The sequence below is a fragment of the Gadus chalcogrammus genome, chromosome 10 (assembly GCF_026213295.1).
Source record: "Gadus chalcogrammus isolate NIFS_2021 chromosome 10, NIFS_Gcha_1.0, whole genome shotgun sequence".
Lineage (NCBI taxonomy): Eukaryota > Metazoa > Chordata > Actinopteri > Gadiformes > Gadidae > Gadus > Gadus chalcogrammus.
In genome coordinates, this window is record NC_079421.1 from 20625957 (window position 1) to 20648763 (window position 22807).

General features: G+C 45.2%; 1 protein-coding gene across 1 annotated transcript; it reads left to right on the forward strand.

Annotated features, from left to right (window-relative positions):
• Positions 1–1110: 1110 nt before the first annotated feature.
• Positions 1111–22430, forward strand: htr4 (5-hydroxytryptamine receptor 4). The gene is made up of 4 exons (XM_056600137.1): positions 1111–1317; positions 5722–6278; positions 13919–13984; positions 22344–22430. The coding sequence occupies exons 1-3, from the start codon at positions 1111–1113 to the stop codon at positions 13980–13982; spliced, it is 828 nt and encodes a 275-aa protein (XP_056456112.1). The 3' UTR covers positions 13983–13984; positions 22344–22430.
• The last annotated feature ends 377 nt before the right edge of the window (positions 22431–22807 follow it).

Below are 22807 nucleotides of genomic sequence, written 5' to 3' on the forward strand. Positions count from 1 at the left end.
CAATGATTACTGTGGAACAGCTCTCACTGGGAGTAGGCTGACACAGGATTATACCGACACATTAGACACCCAAATGAATCTCTTAATGTCCAAACATACGTACATTCTTAATACCATCAGGGAGACAATAGGGACGGGATTGGCAGGGATCTAGGATTTGTTGAGCTGGTAGCTATGTGATATTTTAATACAGATTTATGCTTGTTTCTTAGTTTTTAAATTGCTACCTTTCAAAGTTTTCTATGGAGTTACCAAAGCACACAGTGGCAGGTCTGAAGCATGAGTCATCACTAACTAAGCCATCTGAGGCAGGTTAAGGATGCACTACTGGATTTCAAGCCTCTCCTTTTACACTCTATTATAAATTAGACAAGGTGAACCAAGGATTCATGGAGGAAGGGGAAACAATCACTTCTTGATCACACGATCATTTAATGAAAGCGTTCATCCTCCAGGAGATGAGAATCAGCCTGACAACTACACAAAACATCAGTTTGAGACACCAGGGTAGTGAGAGAGCAATACAATGTTGTCTCGAATTTCTCAAGAAAGCATTTTTGCAGTGAATAACGTCCACCAGTAGAATACTGCGGTTGTATTAGGCCTCTCCCATTGTCCACCAGTAGAAGCCTGTGGTTGTACTGGGCAGCTCCCGGTGTGTCCATCCTGAGAAGACAGTGGCCGTACTTGGTAGCTCCCAGTTTCCAGCAGTTGAGGACTGCACTGGGCGCGGTCCTGGGGTGTCATGGAGTTTAGCAGAGTGACCCTAGCCCACCATCAGTCCGTCCACCGTCCCTTTGAGTCATGAATGAACACATGGGTCTGTGTTGAAGATGGGCGGGGGTTGGAGGGGGCGGGTGATTTAATTGAAGCTGAAGCATCCGGCTGTCCTTTAACCTCTTTAAGGAAACATCTCGCTCAGCAAAGGAGTTTGCACGCACGCACGCACGCACACACACACACACACACACACACACACACACACACACACACACACACACACACACACACACACACACACACACACACACACACACACACACACACACACACACACACGTGCAGATACATACATGTGTGTTATGTTGCAATATTGACATAAGTTGCATCATGTACAACTCAACTGTGTGTGTGTGTGTGTGTGTGTGTGTGTGTGTGGGCAGGTACTATGCGATCTGCTGCAAGCCGCTGGTCTATCATAACAAGATGACCCCTCTGCGGGTGACGCTGATGATCGGGGGTTGCTGGGTCATCCCCACCGTCATCTCCTTCCTACCCATAATGCAAGGCTGGAACAGCATCGGCATCTACCATGTGGTAAGTGTTGTCCGAAAGAAATAAGAAAGTGAAAGTAAAATATCTCTGTCGGTACAATGAGGATGTTCATAGAGCCAAATGCAAAAGACGAACAATTGCTAGGTTAACCCATTCCCCGTATGCAACAAAAATAGTTAGGATAAGGAGCTACATAACTAAGCACCATGATTAAATACGACATACAGTCAGTGTGCACATTAAGTGCCAGGACGTACAACATACAGTAAGTAGGGGGGGTGGACGGGTTGGACTATGCAGAGTCTAGGTGAACTCTGAACTGGGGAGTCTTGAGTCTTTGGCGGAAGCTGGTGAGCAACTCTGCGGTCCTTACATCGGCAGGGAGCTCGTTCCACCATGACCTCTGCACGATAGGTGAGGGGGGAGAAGGAGGGGAGGGTAGGAAGAGGCAGAGGGAGCGAGGAGAGGAGTAGAAGATGGGTGAGGAGGGGAAGGGAAGCAGAGGAGCAGATTGGTGAGGAGGGGAGGAAACAGTGGAGGAGACACGAAAGGAGGAGAGGAGAGGAGGGAACGAATGGTAAAGACGAGTGACGATGGGAGGGGAGAGGGGAGGAGAAAGGGAAGGAGAGGTGGCAGGGGGGAGACATAAAAGAGAGCTGAGAGAGGAGAGGAGACGCAAAGTACTCATCTGACCAAGAAAACGCAGAGCTGAATTATACATTCATGTCTGCCTTCCTGTCTGTCTCGATGTCCGTCCGCCTGACTTCCTGTCTTTTGTCAAAGACACACTTGCTTTGCACTAAGAGGATTTTATCATTCTGTCACCACTGGTGTGGTTTGTTTGTGTGTCCACGTGTTTGTTGTGCTTGCATGTACAGACACACACACAAACAAACACACAGACGGCAAAGCATACACAGACCCCGACTTATATTCATTCTTTGCAACGCTTGAATGAGAAAAGGCATGCACGATGAATTCAAACACAATCACGTTTAACCACATTTTGGGGTCATCAGGGCCAGCATATGAAGTCACTTGCCATTCTCTGAGGGTCTCATTAAACACTGAATGTTGTCCCAACACCTCGCCTCCAAGCCTGGCCCTGTCCCCGCCACAGATCCCTGGAACACCGCGGGAACCATGGTCCAAACACCAACAAGGACTCTGAATGCAGATTCTGTTACCAATGTACTCCTTTTAATTACTTTGGAAATTATGAAAAGTTTTTCTTCGGGCCAGGATATAATACTTGGACTCCCAGGCAAAGGGTACTGGGAGAGCAATCTACCAAGTAGGCTTCATTGTGTAAGATGCCCTAACAACTGCGTCCTCCTTAATGACCTGCATCTGAAATCACTGTAATTCTCCCGAGATAAAAGTGTCTGCTAAATAACAAGATAGTATAAACCAATCAATAGTTACAGTTGTGGATAAAATCCCACACTTTAACAGTTTAACAAAACAAGACAGGTCGAGAAGGACAAGGTTTGAAAGACTTTGGTATCACTTGCACAGAAGTAACAACAAAACCTGAGTTGGTTTGCAAAGAACTCCTGATCTGGCATCAGGCCTCAGGTTATATTCTGTGTGTCTTCCCCCTACCCATTAACTAAACATGCACTTCCTCCTTCCCTGAGTCCTCAGCATATTACAGTGTAAAGATTGAGCATCTTGAAAATTACAGTGTAAAGAAATTACATCCTAAACATTACAGTAATATCATGTAGGGCAGTAAAATACTGTGATTGAAATCTACTCGTCACCTTATTAATTAAACTGATTTAAAACAGAAATAAATAACTGCATTTGCTTATGAGATAAGCCATGTTTAAAAAAATCCCCCTTGCCACATGGGATTAACATAAAGTTAGGACATACATGAACACAATGACAATCTACTTAGAGAATAAGCATGCATTCAAACAATTGATAACCAGTGTATGTGATTGTAGAATACATTCATAAAGCAGGCAGTGTTTGACTCTAACTGTAGTATTAACTAGTTAACTTTAACCTTTAAGTTAGTGTAAGCAACGTGAGAGATGGAGGGCCAAGTTACAGTCAGCTGACTAACCAGGGTCCATCTCTTGATCGGCAAAAGGTGTACTTCATATGAGCCAGATAATGTCTCCTTTAACCAAATATTAATACAGAGTTCACTTTCATTCGTGACAATATTTAGTTAACCATAACATATAAGTGATTTGAGAAATAGTATGAGGTAAGTGAATATAGAAGGATAGCAGCTTCTGTGGTCACCGGTCACACTTGGGCCAGCACTAATCCAAACATAAAATAAGGAGCTTCTTTCAGAGGGCTATCAGGAGACACATGGAATCCCCTTGGGATAGGGCCCTTAGTTGACTGCTTTTTTCCACACTGGTTTAGGTTGTAGGCAAGATATTACTTAAACTCCTTTTAAACCTCAGTAATTTTCTCCCATAGCAGGTCAATAGCCTTGGTAAGGAGTGCCATGAAATGCTTCAGACCCCGTACAGACATCACATTGCATGTCATTTTATACCAGGCTCATTATTTAAAAACCGCCCTGTGTCCTCACACAGTCAGGGAAACCCGAATCAGTGTGGATAGGGAAGCAACTTTCTCAAGGGAGTCTGTAAGACGTGATGATACAGGTTTATATATTTGGCAACTCAAGGGGAAGAGTTTCTAAACAGAAATAATGTTAACGTTTAAGGGACAACTCAAAAGCGATGTTTGTCGCCTTGGTTCCGCCTCGTCGTATTCTGCTGCTGAGGTTTCTTTTTCCGCTCCATTTAAAACTAGCTGCATTTACTCTACAGTGCCCTACTCATCTGTCTTCACTATCCTATCTCTCTCTCACAGGCTACACACCCCCATACCTGGAGACAGAACAGGGACTAGATTATAAACACATGACATGTCCACATCTGACTGTGTATATCTTGATATCTACAAATATTAGATTAAAGATCCTGCTTATAGCTGGTTCAGATTACATGATTTCAGCCTGAATTGCAGGATCGTACACAATTTTGAAAAGTCGGCGACGAAACAAGGTCTTGCAATGTGAAATGTTTGTGATCTGAGATTTTTTCATCTGCAACGTTCGGAAACCCCATGATGAAAAGTCTGGCATGCTTGAATTTTGGGGGGATTGCAATGACGAATCCACTGTTGACATGGAGGGAACCCTGCCACCAGTTGCGTGAGGGAATCCCGCGACCAGCCGGAGCTCACAGGCAGTGTTTACTAACTAGACTTCACTGCACTACGCTGAGGAACAGTGCTGGGTTGCGTGTGAAGTGAACGGCACAAAGTAAAGATTCTAGAGCATCGCACTCGAATCTTTGATACAAAGTTTGTAGTGTGGCAAGTCTTCCGACGAGACAAACCCAGATTTCACGATTCTGTGATCTAATAGGGTGCAATGCTAAATCGTGGAGGAACGTCTGAGAATCGTTTAGTCTGAAGCAGCCATTAGACTTTATCACCTACTGCACGGTACACACCATACGTCTGAACGGATGAATGCTTAAGACGTAATAGAGTAGAAAAAAAGTGTCACTGTTTGCATTCCCCGTGGAGCGCACGCACAACTTAATGGTTCATTCATGAAATGAAAGTGTGGGAATTGATCATACTGGTGTTGCTCAGCGGAAGGACCAGAGGTCTGTGTGATTCATGACCTCCTGTCTGCACTGACTCTTCTCTAGCTCTATGGGCTCTCCATCAGCACAGTGGGGAACAAAGGTTTTACTGAAGGTCTTTGGAGAACGCCCCCCTTTATCGATGTGTGTGTGTGTGTGTGTGCGTGTGCGTGCGTGCGTGCGTGTGTGTGTGTGTGCGTCTCTGAGAATATCCAGCTGGGTTTTGCTGTCAGGACTGTACATTTGCAAAATATCAATTTGAGGGTATATTGTGTAGTATTGACTGCGTTTTCCTCAGTTGTGCTTTTACAGAGGACTTTGCTAAATTAGGTTTCAAAGAGCACCGACCTCCTGGCCTTGGATTTAGATATCCATTGTAGCCGCTTTGTGTGATTATTAAAAACACCGGGTCATGGGCGAGCTATTGGGTCATGAACGTTTGTGAACTTTTATTGAGAACTGTAAATAGGCTCCTCTTCCCACTCTGCTGGAACTACGATCGAAGAAGCTGAATGCAGTACCACAGAAAACCAAAGTCGTCAGCACAGCAGCTAGTTAGCACCTCTACAGTCTAAGGGAAAGCATTTAGAAACAAATCATTCAGCCAATTCAAAGCCTAAATGCCAGACAAATAATAGTTTTGCCATTTAATTAAATGTCTCGATGTTAACTCGCGTTTCCGCGGCTAATAGCGACATTGCATTTAGCCAGTTCATGAAGGCGTTGAATAACACGTGATAAAAAATAAGCATAAAAAGGTCATACTATCTTTCTAACCATGACCCCTTGACCCCTCCGGGGCTCCCTATAGGTCGAGGAGCGACGCCACAGCGAGGGCAGCAACTCCACGGCGTGCGTCTTCATGGTCAACAAGCCGTACGCGCTCACCTGCTCGGTGGTGGCCTTCTACATCCCGCTGGTCCTCATGGTGCTGGCCTACCAACGCATCTACGTGACGGCGCGCGCCCACGCGCGGCAGATCAGCATGCTGCAGCGGGCGGGCGACGCCGGCGACTCGGCCGCCAACCAGCGCAACCACCGCATGCGCATGGACACCAAGGCGGCCAAGACGCTCTGCATCATCATGGGCTGCTTCTGCCTGTGCTGGGCGCCCTTCTTTGTCACCAACGTGGTCGACCCCTTCATCGACTACACGGTGCCGGGCCAGCTGTGGGTGGCGTGCCTGTGGCTGGGCTACATCAACTCCATGCTGAACCCCATCCTCTACGCCTTCCTCAACAAGTCCTTCCGACGGGCCTTCCTCATCATCCTGTGCTGCGGGAGGAAGCGGTATCGCCGGCCCTCCCTGCTGGTCCCGCGGGGGCCCTGCACGGCCACGCAGATCAACGGCTCCACGCACGTGCTGAAGTGAGTCGCGATCGCGGTTCTGTCGCGGAGACGCGGGCCAGGGGTGTGGTTTGTCGGGGCGGGTGTGTGGTGGGGGTGGGGGGGACGGGGGTTGTCACGTTGGCGCCGTAATCGTTGTGAGGATGTCGTGGTTGTGATGACCATGTGAATCAGCATTTCACGTTAACCTTTCAAGGTGCTCGCATTTAAACGTTTGGTTGGATGCGTTTTTTTTCCTTCAGAATTTGTGCGGCCGTCTACTTCTGTCCATACTGATAGAGTAGATCTATTGTAACGGTTTGTGTACTGTTAGAGTAGTCTCTGACAGTATCTATTCTTTGATAGATCTATAGATCTAGTGTCAGAGTAGGTCTATTGTTAGAGTATATTTATTGTGTATATATATATATATATATATATATTTATTGTGTATATATATATATTAGAGTATTTCTGGTATTCAATGGTTATATGATTGGTTGGAATGTATTGGAAAACCATCTGGTAAAGTAACATCCTGACCAGCCTATGATTAAGTGAGAGACTTAAGGATGGTCCTCCTCCATTTTCCAGGCTCACCTTTTCCAGCCCAACTTCTGTTGTTTATTTTCCTGTTTTTGTCTCCTGATAGCAGGGACGTATTAGGAGAAGCCAGCCCTTTGTATTCATATCCTAATGTTAAATCTGAGCCTGAGATTCGAAGTCCGGGGTATAATGGACCGGGTGCATTCTCATTATAACAGCCCCTCGTTGCTTCGTTTAATACCCTAAAGCATATTTCATCCAGATTTCCTAAAACGCCAACCCCCACCCAGGCTACTGGGTCGGCACAGTGGGTGGAAAGGTCGTGTCTGAATGGACGGGCATTAAAGATGATGAAAATAAAGGATATTCTAATCCTGGTTTGAAAGAGCAGAGCTCGGAGCACACAAAACACTCTGATTAAGGTTCACACAATCAATCCCATCACCTCTCCGGGTGATTTCCTGCTGGCCCATGGACATCTGAATGGAGATCACACTATTCATATTAAACCCCTTCACATTCACATTCACTATGTGTGCTGGCATTTTCGTCTCGCTCCTGGACAGAGAGAATGAAGCCGGCAGTGGTCTGCCTGTATGCAACCTTGGTAACATACATGTTACTATGCAAACCTGCTCATGCCACATTGAATTTAGAATACAAATTAACATGGATCATGAACAAACAACGTAAAAAATGATTCAAAAACTGGTTAAGATACTAAATACTACACCTACATTTAGTGTTAACCTGCACATACTAACATACTAAACTGAGCAGATGAACTTCCAAACCAGCAGACCATTTCACATCCAAGCATACATCGAAGACAACATATGCACTTTCATACAAGACAGGTATGTATATGGAGGTGTTTTGTGTGGCTTCTCACCAAGTATTTTAGCTATTTGGCTTCTTGTGATCTGTTTATCGTCTAGTATTTTTAAATACTTACTGAATGTAGCTATTGACTTTATTTAGATTGAGCATTTTAATTTCCTCAAAACGTAAACCGTAATGCCGTAATGCAGATGGTAATGACGATGTTCTGAGGGTTACAATCTGCCTCTTCACGGTATTTTATGTGTCTTGGTAGTGTTAAAATATTGTGTTTTCAGACATGGAAAAGGAGAGTTTGCCTTTAGAAGTATTTCAGCAGTATTATCTGGGGCATTTTTTAAAGGGCATTTCGTATCCAATCTGCTGAAGTATGCAGTAGCGATATCAGTTTCTACCAGCAGACAGAAATCAATCTCTCTTTGCCTTCGAAAAAGCGTTACATATCAAAAAATGAAGATTGTGTTGTGAATAAGTTGTGGTGGTCCCCTCGAGGACTATATCTCAGCCTTTACTCAGATCTTCTTCAGAAACGCTTTACCTAATGACTGCAGCTACCTTTAACAGATTCAGATAGTATTGTGAGATTCCAAGCTCTATGCTGTATTGAAGCCACCCGGCCCTTTTCAGTGCTGTTCTCTAAGCTCCAAAACAAAACTATAAAACAAATCAATTCAGCTAGTACCGTTTCAGCTAGTACCGCGCCAAACATCTCCTTATCCTCGCACACATTCACTGTATTCATAATTTCTGCTATGTGGCATACACAATTTTATTTTAACGAATAGATGGAAGACAAAAAAGCGGTGTGTGCTCTGAGAAATCTGGAACCGTCTTCGCAATTACTCCAACAACATCCAATCTCTAACAAGGGAGAGAAATGCGTTCTGTTTAATATAATTTTGCTGAAAGTGTTTTCTGACGCATTGACTCAGCCCTGAAGGGCCTCCATGAATCATAATTAATAATTAATTAATAATTAATAATTATGTGATAAAAAGTTGGTTTCAAGCCTGATGAATCTTCTGAAAACATTCAAGGAAGAGGTGTGCACGTGTGCGTCACACGCCTTCTGCTTTGCTGGGGATGTTATTTAGTTTTCTTCCTATTGCGTTTTATCCAATCCAAAGCTCCACGCGTGCTTTAATCATGAAGTTTTGTTTTTTGCTTGGTTTAACATAAGTCTGTTGAGTGCAATAGGAAACAATGAAATGGAAAACAATCAATTTCATAATACAGGCACTCCACTAAGGCTTAAATGACAGAGTGAAGTGGAAGTTTTCAACCTGTAATACATGTATTATTCTTTTCATCTCGTTCCAAAACCATAAAACACACTATTTGCCGATCTTATCCTGTTTCGTATTTCTAAGCATTTATCAGCATGCCATTTATTTCCACTGAGGTAAGCATACCGTACCGACACAAGGACACGCAGCCCTTTAATACCTGATAGTAATGTCCTGGACAGAACAGACACGATGTCACCTGATTGGCATCAGGTCGCATCGCCCCACAGCCTCTCGAGTTGCTGCTTGTGGGGATTTTACATCCTTGTCCTCGTGGTTGACAGTACTCACAGAAGGTCGATTGTCCAATCACATGGACAAACTCGCACAGCACTACGCATTTATTTGCATGAAGTTAACTGAAGTTCTACAATTTTGCTGCCCCTTCAAAACACCACAAACCCCCTCACGCATGCAAGCATTGATGTAACAACTTGCACCACTCAATATATAACGTCTAAATACAAAAGAACTTTTCTGCTTTTATCGTATGGACACACTCTTATTATTGGCAACAGCAGTGGGAATAGGGCAGTGGGGAGTTTGTCTTGGTCATCTCTGGTCGTCATGGGTTTGATGTTCAATCACAAACCAAAAGTAAAGTAGATATAAATTGATATTATCACAAAGCGAACAAGCTATAAAATGAGATCCTGTGGGGCCGAAGTCTGCGTCTCTAACGGGGCTTTCCTTTAGATCCAAGACGGATCAATAATCCCCCTAATCTCATACTCCTCTCGCTTCGGGTCTGTTCTGCTTCACGTCAGGCTTATTCATCATATTTCCCAATATTTACTGGCTTATCACTGGCTTATGGTTCAGCTCTCTCTTTCCCGTCCACTCTGTCACTCTCTCTCCTGAGTTGGCTCTGAGTTTAGAGTCGGTGGCCGTCTTTGGTGACACGCACGCACGCACGCACGCACGCACGCACGCACGCACGCACGCACGCACGCACGCGCGCACGCACGCACGCACGCACGCACGCACGCGCGCGCGCACGCACGCACGCACACGCACACCTCTTACTATTAGACAAGAGGAACAGAGGGAGAGGAGGACAGGAGATTCAAAGGTGGAAGGTAGGGAAGAGAGGGAGGATGAGGGGAGAGGAGAGGGGGGAGAGAGGGGGGAGAGGGGAGAGGGAGAGGAGAGGAGGGAGAGGGGGGAGAAGAGGTGAGGGAGAAGAGAGGAGAGAGAGGGGGGAGAAGAGGTGAGGGAGAAGAGAGGGGGGAGAAGAGGTGAGGGAGAAGAGAGGGGGGAGAAGAGGTGAGGGAGAAGAGAGGGAGGAGAAGAGGTGAGCGAGTGGGCAGGAGACATGATGGAGTAGAGGAGAGGAGAGGAGATAAGAGAATAGTTTGAGGAGAGGAAAAAGGAGATGAGGTTTAACAGGAAGGAGAGGACAAGAAGGGAGAGGAGTCGATCGAAGGTGAGGAGGACAATGAGAGCGGAGGAGGGAGGAAAGGAGAAGAAGAATACATAGGAATGGAGGAGGACTAAAGGAAAAGGAGAGGAGGGCATGGGAGAGGTGGCGAGGGGAGCAGAGAGGGGAGCAGAGAGGGGAGCAGGGAGGGGAGCAGGGAGGGGAGCAGAGAGGGGAGCAGAGAGGGGAGCAGAGAGGGGCAAAGGGAAGGGTTAAGAAAAGAGGGGAAAATAGAAGAAGAGGAGAGAAACAATGTGGAAAGGAATTCGAAAGAGGACGGACTGAAAAGCACGGTTGATTCTTGTTACAAACCTGAAGTTTCGAGACTGGAGGAGTCGGCTGGATGGAGATCAGGCTTTGAACGTAATGGCTGACCTTGTCTCCAACTGCTGTTTGCGTTGGTTAGACTCTTCCACAGTCTATTCTACTGAACCTTCTTCCCAAAATGAGGAATTGTTTGGTCGCCTGAATCCTTTTAACTGATAGGCTTGTTCCAACATCCCCTGACAACCGTCAACCAATCAAATATCCTCACTGCTACTTTCAACCAATCAGGTGTTGGTTCAATCTTTCACAGTTGGGAACGTTTGTAATGACACACACATAATTAACAAAACTAATTACCTGTAGTTTCTTACTATTTTTTCCCGGCATGATAAACTGAAATTTTAAAGGCTGACTGCTTCGTCGCGGTTCATTTAACATTTACATGACATCATTTAAATAGCTCGACATTAATTGTCTGTTTCAAATTAGCAAATCTAGTTATACCCATGCATTTAATGTCAAAGCTTTATAAATCCAAAGTAATAAAGTTCCTGCTGCAAAGATGCCGTGAAGCAAAGAAACCAAATCTTTTAAAATGTCTCCCATGATACTCGAAGCAGTGAAATCCCATCCATCCTATCCTGACAGAGCAGAGCTCACTCAGAACCGCGCTTAGGACCAAGTGAAACAGAACTTTGGGTGTACTCCACCGCTAACTTGACGCTACGCTGCACATAGCAAACTCCCCTCCAAAATCAAAGCACTGGGGGGAACTAGCGACGCAAGGCGTGACACTCCTAACCACCCCTGGATGCCTCTGTGGGGATTTGTGAGGGTTGAGCCAATGTGGTTCACTTACCCTGTTGTTGTTGTGAGGTTGTGATGAATGGGATATGGAAGCATGGCCTGCTTTCAGAGGTTGCTGTTACTGTTCTAATTAACGCAGTGTTTGTTGAATTTTAACCTGAGCAAATTTTACAATTATCAAAACATAAAGTAGAGAGGAGGCAGTGGCACACTCCTCTCCCTCCCTCCCTCCCTCCCTCCCTCCCTCCCTCTCTTTTGCTCTCTTTGTCTCTCTGTCACTCGTTCTTGCTCTCTCCCTCATGCTCTGTCTCTCTTCCTCTTTCCCTGTCTCTCTCCCTCTCTCCCTAGCGCTGTCTCTCTCTCTTTCCCTCTCGCCCTCTTTCTCTGACTATCTCCCTCTCTCCATTTCACTGTCTCTCCCTCCTTCCCCCTCTCTCTCTATCCTGTCTCTCTCTCTCCCTCTCTCCCTATCCTGTCTCTCTCTCTCTCTCTCTCTCTCTCTCTCTCTCTCTCGTTCTCCTCTCACTGTGTTTCCTGTTGTGTGTGTGTCCTGCCGGCGTGTTCTGCAAGACTGATCATTTGTTTTGTAGTAACAGAATTCCTCGGAAGCGGTATGACAGAGTCTGTGTGTGTTTGTGCCCAGTTATGTGTTTGTGTGTGTGTGCTTTTGTGTTTGTTTGTACTTTAGTCTGTGTAGCATTTATTCCTCTGATGACATATTTGTGATTGATTGGGTTTGTATGTGATTATGTGTGTGTCTGATTATGTGTGTGCTTGTGTGTGCAGTGGTCTATCTGAACACTTGCATTGTGTTTCCCTCATTTTGTCTGGATTTTGTTTTGCAAAAATAAACACCGGTCAAAACAGGAAGCTCTGCTCCATGGCACTCTGGGTAAAAAAAACCTGTTCTCAGTGTCTGGTGTGTTTCCTGTCGCAAACATCTCTCCCTCTGACATAGGCTCAATGCCATCTGGATGGCTGTCTTTCTTCCTTACACACAGACAAACACAAACCCAACACACACACACAGCAAACACACACACACAGCAAACACACACACACACACACACACACACACACACACACACACACACACACACACACACACACACACACACACACACACACACACACACACACACACACACACACACACACACACACACACACACACACATTCAGATACAAACCCCCACATGCACTGACTGTATGTATGTGAATGTGCATGCTTGCCTCTGTGCTTGCTTGCTTCTGCGTGTGTGTGTGTGTGTGTGTGTGTGAGAGAGACCATGATATGTTTCTGTGCTTGCCAGTGTGTTTTCCTTCTGTTCATTAACACTGCTCTTCGGGCCGAAGGGTAGGATTGGTTTGTTGGTCGGGGCCAACAAACTGATTCTTGATGGCCAACGTTGATTCTGAAACACTGAAGCGCAGACAGAGCAGAGAGCTCCTCTGGGTGGGAGCGCCGTCTGCGTACGGGCCGTCCCTCTGGGAGACGCAGATCAAACCCTCACTCTCTTACCCCCTCCCGATGCTGACCCGACCTTCAGCAAGGCATTTGTCGGCTGCAACAAAACATTTTAAGCTACATAGCTTGGCCAGTGTGGTTCTGATACACACGAACACGCACCTATCCAAGCACACACAAACGCAGACACGCGAGCATGTACACACACACACACAAACGCAGACACACACACACACACACACACACACACACACACACACACACACACACACACACACACACACACACACACACACACACACACACCTTCCCTGTCTTGTTCTCAGATTTTCCTGGATATGAACTAACCTTGTTGTCCCTCCTCCCCTCCCTCCTCCCCCTCTCCCCCCTATTCTCTCTCTCTCTCTCTCTCTTTCTCTTTCTCTTTCTCTTTCTCTCTCTCTCTTTATCTTTTCTACATCCTACCTTATATAATTGTCTTCCTTTCTTATTCTGATTTTTCCCATTAAACTCGACTGGCTCCTTTTCTAAATTTCCTCTCTCGCTCTTTCCTTCTCCCATTTTGTCATTCTCCTCCACTGCATCCAATCCCTCATTGGTTAATCCTCTCTTCTCTTTGTTGTCCACCCACCATTCACTAACTCTCTTATGGCTGTCCTCTCCCTTCCTTCTCTTCTCTCTTCTTATTCCCTCCACAATCTTCCTTACCTCTCCTGCTCCTCTCCTTTCCTCTACTTCTCCAAATCCTCCTCTTCCTCCTCCTCTCCTCTTCCTCCTCCTCCTTCTCCTCCTTCTCCTCCTCCTCCTCCTCCTCCTCCTCCCCTCTTCCTCCTTCTCCTCCTCCTCCTCTCCTCTTCCTCCTCTTCCTCTTCCTCTTCCTCCTCCTCCCCCTCCTCCTCCTTCTCTCCTCTTCCTCTTCCTCCTCCCCCTCCTCCTCTTCCTCTTCCTCTTCCTCCTCCTCTTCCTCCTCCTCCTCTTCCTCTCCTCTTCCTCCTCCCCCTCCTCCTACTCCTCTTCCTCTTCTTCCTCCTCCTCCTCTTCCTCTCAGTGGCTGCTCCTCTGCTTCCAAGCTGCTCCTGTGGTTCTGCAACACCAGGCCTGTGCCTGTCTAGAGGTACACACACACACACACACACACACACACACACACACACACACACACACACACACACACACACACACACACACACACACACACACACACACACACACACACACACACACACACACACACACACGGTGCTGTATGGTACGGTAGTTATTGTGAAACGAGCGGCTGAGGCCGGGCGTGCAGCCGAGTGTGTCTAGTGTGTGTGTGTGTTATATACCTGTGTGTTTGAGTGCTACCCCGTACCCGTCGAGTGTCCAACACCAACAAGCCAGCTGCTCCATGGCCCTCCTTCTCCGACCGCCTGCAGCTCTCTCCGTGGCCCTGGGCCACTCTGTTCCCCATGGTAGCGCCATTTCCAGAGTTATCAGTGAATGATGATTTCATAGCTCTTTAAATGGTACTGCCACAGGCATTCAACGACCAGCTTTGGAGGGAACACACTCAACCCACCAGCTATGGAGGGAACACACTCAACCCACCAGCTTTAGACGGACCACACTCAACCCACCAGCTATGGAGGGACCACACTCAACCCACCAGCTATGGAGGGACCACACTCAACCCACCAGCTTTAGACGGACCACACTCAACCTACCAGCTTTAGATGGACCACACTCAACCTACCAGCTTTAGATGGACCACACTCAACTTACCAGCTTTAGATGGACCACACTCAACCTACCAGCTTTAGATGGACCTCACTCAACCTACCAGCTTTAGACAGACCACACTCAACCCACCAGCTTAAGAGGGAACACACTCAACCAATCACCGTTAGAGGGAAGACAATCAATCAACCAGCTTTAGAGGGAACACACTCAACCTTCAAGCTTCATTATCAAGCCATTATTAACATTCATTGTTAACTCTTATGTCCAAAGTCATTATTAACTCTTATATCCAAAGCGACAGTGATCTACACGTCAATAAGGAGCAGGTAGACACTAAGGATTCCTCATGGTAGACATTGGGAATTTCTAACCCAGGACCTTCTCCACCTCCTATATTATATATATATATAAATATTCTCTAGCTTTACCGATCTGTTTGGATTGATAGTGCGTCTAACAACCCCCGTGCTGAGTCCACAGTCTGCTCCAGGGTCTGTGGAGAGAGACCCATGCAGAGACAGACTGATGAATGGATTACAGCTCCTTTAAAAGACCAGACACTCCATCACCCAGCCCCACGCTGCACTGTACAAACAACACGTCCCAGAGAGTGTGTGTTTGTGTGTGTGAGAGTTTGTGTATGTGTGTGTGTGTGAGTGAGAGTTATCGTGTGTGTGAGTGTGTGCGTGGGTGCGTGTGTGTATGCGCTTGTGTGTGTGTAACTATGTGTGTGTTTGAGAGTACTCATTGACTGGGATGACTGCAGGGAAGTAGAGGTCAAGGGACAACCAATAACCAGTATCTGATGTAATCATCAATATATTCCGTTGCCTGGATGCTTATTGATCCTGTTACGAAAACAACAGTAGTTTGCTGTCCACTGTGCGTGTGTGTGTGTGTGTGTGTGTGTGTGTGTGTGTGTGTGTGTGTGTGTGTGTGTGTGTGTGTGTGTGTGTGTGTGTGTGTGTGTGTGTGTGTGTGTGTGTGTGTGTGCGCGCTGGGGGGTGTTTGTTTCTGTGTGTGTGTGTCTTTGTGTGTGTGGACATGAACTGGGGTCTGTTCATATACCTGTGTGCCTGGGTCTTTTTGTGCGTGTGCGTATGCTGCTTTACTTCTAGAGGTCCTCCTAAACACACAGACTTGTTTGTCTCCGGCACTGTTTTGAGTTTATTAGATTGTGACCTAGAGAATCCCAATAATTGGTTTACAGGTCAGGGATGCTTGCTCTATATAATGCCATTTATAAGTATGGAGGTATTGTGCTGCTAATAGTTTCTGTGCATCCCCTTATTTATATATTCCTGCATTTAAAGGATCACATTAACCTTAATTTAGCGAGTCTGAAAACAATCACACAGCCCTTTAAAATAAAACAGGAATGCAAACGCTGCACAACTTATATAGAGTGTATTCTACAGAATGCAAATCAGCTGGAAGGATTGCTCCAAATTATTCAACTACATTCTACAACATCCCCAAAATACTTACTGCCACCGGGATGTTATTTTAAGATGTGATTTCATGAGGTGTTGTCACGAGGTAATGTCATGTCATACGACAGGGTTTGTCAAGGTTAAATGTCCCTATGATGGACCTGGTCGATCCGGACGTATATGGAGTTGTTCACTTGTTTAGTTACTTCATTACTTCATTACAGAGCTCAGATAGATTTCAGAGCTTTGCTGATCCACTTATAGTTCCGGCTTTCTTCTCTGTTCGCTGCTGTGAGGTGTGGGATCTAGCTGCACACACACACACACACACACACACACACACACACACACACACACACACACACACACACACACACACACACACACACACACACACACACACACACACCTTTGACCAAGGTCAAACACACCAAGCACAATTAAACATGGACACATATACACGCACACACAGACACTATTGCTTTTGATCATGTGTACACACATGCAAATAGAACTACGCACAGACTGTCATCCACCCGGACAAACATACAAACACCCCGCCGACATGTAGTTCACCACCTGTTGAGATGAAAGAGAGGTAAACAGAAAAAACCCACAGAAACACACACTGAAACACACACACGCACACACACACATATGCAAGGATTGGGACAAATAAATTGTGCTCCCCCTCAGGTTTCCGGCACGCTGGTCTGAAGATGTGTTAGTTTGTTTGTGGGTTTATTGTTTACAGAGCACAGACTCAGCTTCACACAAACATCTACACATCCTGCTCACCACTTTTTCTACACGACACAACACTAATGTACCCCAATCCACTGCCGTGCATCGTGGTACTGCTCTCCTTTGATCACATGACTCTTCGGAGATGTAGATATTGGAGTGTGCATGTGAGTTGTGTATACCCCAAAAAAAAATCCCCAGTGTGTATCTGAGAGAAGTTGTGAAGGGTTTTGCGGCAAATTCAGTTGGAATTTGTGATTGCTTCACTAGCTAGACCTGTCCCCAGCTGTCTGTTGGTCATATGATTCTGTGATCTACTACTACTATGTTCTGTTTTATGTACTTTTAATGTTTGTTGTAGGTTTTTTGAAAACTGCATTGCTTCTGTCTTGTTCAGGGCTCCCTCGAAAAGGGATCTTGTCATCTCAATGTGACTCAATGGGAAAATAAAGGTTTAATAAAAAAGAAAAAGAGAGAGAGGTAGAGGGTGAACACAATGAATAACTATACATTTTATGCTCTTTTGAAAAGCTAAAACCAAATCCTCTCAGCATCCTACCTAACTGACTGTGACAAAACAACCGGAGGGTTAGCTGTGTGAGTCCCTACATGTTCTCCTCAGCTCAGACAGCCCTTGGAATCGCAACGGAGATAACGGAATTGTTTAAATTAAAAGTAATGTAGAGGAGAGAAGCAGATGTTGCAAAATGTTCACAAAATAAGCAATACAAGTACTGTGGACATAGGTAAGAAGACCTCCATAACCGACTAGTAAACCAGATTCAAATACAAGAATAAAAAAAAGAGCAGAAAGAATTAAGAAATTGAATAAAGTCATTGTAGAGGAAGTACTTAACATGCTGAGAGCTCCTTACCGTGAAGTCCTCCAGGTTTAGGACACACCGTCTCTCTCTCTCTCTCTCTCTCTCTCTCTCTCTCTCTCTCTCTCTCTCTCTCTCTCTCTCTCTTCATAATTCCTAATTCCTAGCATGTTGCAGATGTTATGAAGGAGAGAGAAACACCGTCCAAAAGCCCCATATTTTCCCTCTTCAAAGCTCAGTGTTTGTGTGCGTGTGTGATTGTGTGTGTCTGTTCATGTATGTGTGTGACCGTTCATGTATGTGTGTGACCGTTGTTGTTAAAACAGTTGAGAGTTGGAGATGAGAACTTCTGGGACTTAGATGTTGATGGGCCATAATTCTTCTCTGCCCCCGATTGCCCGGAGAAGAATTGTGATGACTCTGTGACAGCTTCCTGTCACAGTCATCACTTCCTTCCTCCATTTCATCTCTTTCATTCACTATGTACAACCTCACGTTTAATCACCACTTTTTATACTTCAAAAGTTTCAATTGCTCCTTAAATATGTATTATATCCATTTACATATTGGTAAGTGCAGTATAAGTGATAGTTGAAGTACCATCCAGTAGAAAGGGATAATTTTATACACAATAGCAGCCTGGAGTCTACTGCAGGTCATCAATGGATCTGTTCAGTAAGACTAATCATTTAATGATTATTGAAACTGATCAGTATAATCATGTGCCACTTGAAGTTCCCTTTATGAAATTACTTAACTACTACTCTCTATTTGATATCGGGAAGGAAATAAATATTCAGTTCTACATTTCTTTTCGAAATTTGTTTTGGGTTGGATTACGGCAGTTTTCCAACAGTGTTATGAAACCTCACAGAGGGTTTCAAACCTCATAGCTTAGAGTCCGGGCAAAACAGTCGCAGTCTAAAGAGATGTGTGTTATATCACCCAAAATCTACAACATGGCCAAGGAAAGACCACTGGTGTAAATAACTAACACTCTTTGAAACAATTGCAATACTGCTCCCATCTCCACTATCTCTTACTTCCCTCTCACTCACTTCCCTGTCACATGTTATCTCCATCTATCTTCTCCCAAATCCTGTTCCTATTTTCTCTCTCTCTCTCTCTCTCTCTCTCTCTCTCTCTCTCTCTCTCTCTCTCTCTCTCTCTCTCTCTCTCTCTCTCTCTCTCTCTCTCTCTCTCTCTCTCTCTCTCTCTCTCTCTCTCTCTCTCTCTCTCTCTCTCTCTCTCTCTCTCTCTCCCCCCTTTCTTTTTCTCTCTCTCTCCTTTCTTTTTCTACCCCCACTCTCTTTCCTCCATCCCTGTCTGCCTGGGAGGAGCAAATTGGTCTACCAAGGCTGGTGAAATCCCACTGCTACCCATAATGCATTCTGATTGAATGAGCAGGCTTTCTGCAAGTTGGCAGTGAATAGCCAAATAGGGTCATCTCTTTTTTTTCAACCCCCAAAAACGCCTCGGACTAGAACTAATGGGGCACCTGAGAAGCGTACTGACCGTTCTACACACACTGGGGGAGCCAGTGCACAGGAATACATGGATGTGTTCAATCGAAAGAATGCACCATCAGACCTGCACTAAGTTAATGCGTGCATAATCCCTCATTCGTCTCTGTGGCGAATCACCACACACATACGGTGGGGTGCGTGAAAAAAAACCACTGTGTTCCTGACTTCGTACCTCTCAAGTACGCCGTGACGACGGGGGTAAACAAACAGTCGCCTTCAACAGAAACCACCACCGAGATATTCCTCAGCAGTCACAGCAGAGGAGATCAAAAGGGTGAGATGTTTATATGTGGCCATGCCGCAGTCATTAAGTCTTTCCGCCTGGGTAGGACTTGCTAGCTTGTCTCCTGGAGAGGAGTAGCGCTTAATTCGGGCAGCGGACAGAATTAGCGGGCTGGTCCAGGTCAATTTCACAGGCAGTTTGGCAGGAGGGAAATGTCCCCAGTCCGTGCGTTCTGTGTAAACAGCTTATAATGGTTATAAAATCTGCTTTGGTGGCATGTGGTGTATGCTTGTATGTCTGGGTGAGCACACACATTACCACAAACAGACAGACACACACACACACGCACACGCACACGCACACGCACACACACACATGTCACCACTTACATAATACACAGGCAATCACCTGCACACACACACACACACACACACACACACACACACACACACACACACACACACACACACACACACACACACACACACACACACACACACACACACACACACACACACACACACGTGGCCTATAAAGTTGCTGCCGAGGATCAAAAAACACTCTTATGAACGCATTCAGAGCACAAATGTTCACACACACACACACACACAGACGCACACAATGAACTCCCGGTAGATCATCATTTTCCTGCAAGACTAAATCCACAGTGTAAAATCATTGTTCTATTTCTTTCACCGCAATGAACAAAAATAATTTGGCCCCTCTTAAAAGCTTCACCAACGTGTTTATTTCAATACCGTCCGGCCTGAAAAATACATGCATAATCGTTTGTGTGTCCTGCGTTTTCTATTCAAATGACTGGCTTGCCATGCACAATTACACACAAAATAGATCTACACTGAGGCGGTTTGCCTGAGGTTCGTCCACAAGACGATGATAAAGTGAGTGTATTGTAAGTAATGAATTTTGTGGTTTTTGTTTGATTTATTCCAATCACTGTATGAAATGTCCTCAATGGGTGTAGTGCATTGTCTCGGCAGCATGGCCGGCTTGTGTTTGTTCACCTGAGGATACTTGTCAGGTGACACATGAGCATGAATCTTATTATGTGGAAAACGGCGGCCGTGGTACATGGGCCGTGAATTGAAGTAAACCTGAAGGGGAGGACGGCTTTTCCTTATCTCCCGAAATGCAGCTGCAGCAGTAGCTGTCGTCTGCTCTGTTGTTTCAGCCCAAACCAATGCTCCTCGTCGTGTTCGCTTGGTGGAACCTGGATGTTGGTCGGTTACTTCAGCTGCTCGGCACTCGGTTCTGTTGACAGATTTTTATACCATGGTCCAGTCTTTTCCCAGATAACAAATGTTTTATTGAACAGAAGCTGTTAATTTTGTATATTATTTTAATCTTATATTTTAATCTTTTTGAAAATGTTACCCAACTATTAACCTTATTTAAAGGAGATCTATCACACTCAAAATTAACTTTTTTGATATAAGAGAGTAGTGCCTCATTTGCATATTAGTGAATATCATAGCCTTCAGCATCAACTTTGATTCCGCTGAAGTGCAGAAGAAGTATTCGTAATATCCTGTAGAAGTTTAGATTGCGAACCAATCCCAGGTCACACATCCTCTGATTGGTTCTGACAGGGTCTGTAGTGAGATGAAAAACAGCCTACTCATATTTCAGGGTCCCACACAAAAGAGTTGTCCTTCTTACTTGTATCAAGCTATTTCCTTTTAAGTGCATCTTGGAAAGAACCTGAATTTTCCCAAAGGCGTACAGAGAAGGAGCACATTAATAGCCTTTTAGAGACTCCTAGAATATCTCCTGAGGTTTTACTGCCTCACCTCGCCACACAGCTAATGCCTTGCTAAGGAAGTCGAGCATCGGGGAGCTCTGACATCTCCTCTCCATCAACCCCCGACCCCAGACAGTCTGATACGGCTTCCCGTCAGACCTCCCTTGGGAAATGTGCAGAAATGACTCTGAGAACTAGAGTTAGTGCTCAATAGTGGTACTGTAAAAGAGAAGGATACCAATGCTGCTTAACAGTTATTGTTGGTGTGTTTCCCAAGCAAAGAAAGAATTGAATGGAAGGCTCCTTAAACGTCACTGTAGATGAATGGTTAAGTGCCATTTATTAGTCAGATACAAGCCGCTGTTGGCTTCTGGAGCTTTATTATTTTGCAGCTGCTGGACAGTGACATTGTGTAATTGTACATTTGTATGTATGTATGTGTGTATGTTCGTTGTCTATCTTTTTCTTGTATTTATGTATGTATTTGTTGGATGACTTTTGTCTGACTGCTGAAATAAAAATAATTCTGAAATCATGCCCTCTGGGTCATCAAGCTGTTCCACTACTCTACTCTACTAGCTAAAGAATCAGGTGTGGTATTTGTGACAGTGATAATTGTCAAATGTGGGTTAGTTAGCACGACGTCGACATGTGATCATTCTAAGGATTGTATAGTCTGATCTGTGGTTCTATGGGCTAGTTACTTTACAGTATCGTTGGTCTTGGTGAACTCCTCTTCATCTGTCCAGGAAGTCTGTATCCTTTTGTGTTAAAAGGCACTTCAAACTCAAATGCTGTACACATTCCAGGCCAACGATGTCACCAGACATCATTGATCAGATAATCTGGCAGTGATGATTACTACTTTAATTGAGGGAGGATACTGTGTGTGTTGCCAGGAACTGAACACTTTTCTTATGAGGTGTGTTCAGAAGAAGAAGGCAGTTTAAATAGATAAAAGCCTGCTGAAATGCTGCCAACTACTGACAATTTTCACTTCTTCATATTCATTGTCTTCCTCTCCATTACATACTGTTTGAAATCCAGTTAATAGTACTAATACTATTAGTAGTGTGTAAGAATTATGGCTTCAGAGCTTTAAAAAAAACAAAAATTGTAACCAGCCATGTGTCTATTTTAAAGTCGCTCTATGCTTTATTCAAGAAAGTGTGTGTTTATAATAATCTCTCTCTCTCTCTCTCTCTCTCTCTCTCTCCCTCTCTCTCTCTCTCTCTCTCTCAGGTATTCTGTTCTCCACAATGGTCACACGAAGGAGCAGGAGAAGAAGATTTTACACATCGAGTCACGCGAGTCCTGCTTGTGAGGACTGTCTCTCTCACACACACACACACACACACACACACACACACACACACACACACACACACACACACACACACACACACACACACACACACACACACACACACACACACACACACACACACACACACACACACACAGGATCAATTCCACAAACGTCATGGACCGCCGTTGCCAAAACATTTGGCTTTGGTCCAGCCAGGGGTCTTGGCATCCCACCCATGTGGTCCACAACCCGCAACCTCCTCAGACTGGGAGCTGGACCTCTTGGGTCTTGGGCAGTTCTGAAGAAATTCTCTCTGCCACGCCGGTCCTGAGTGACACAGATGTGGGACAGATGTGTTAGCGCCTGTGACAAGGACAACGAAACAACAACACAACTA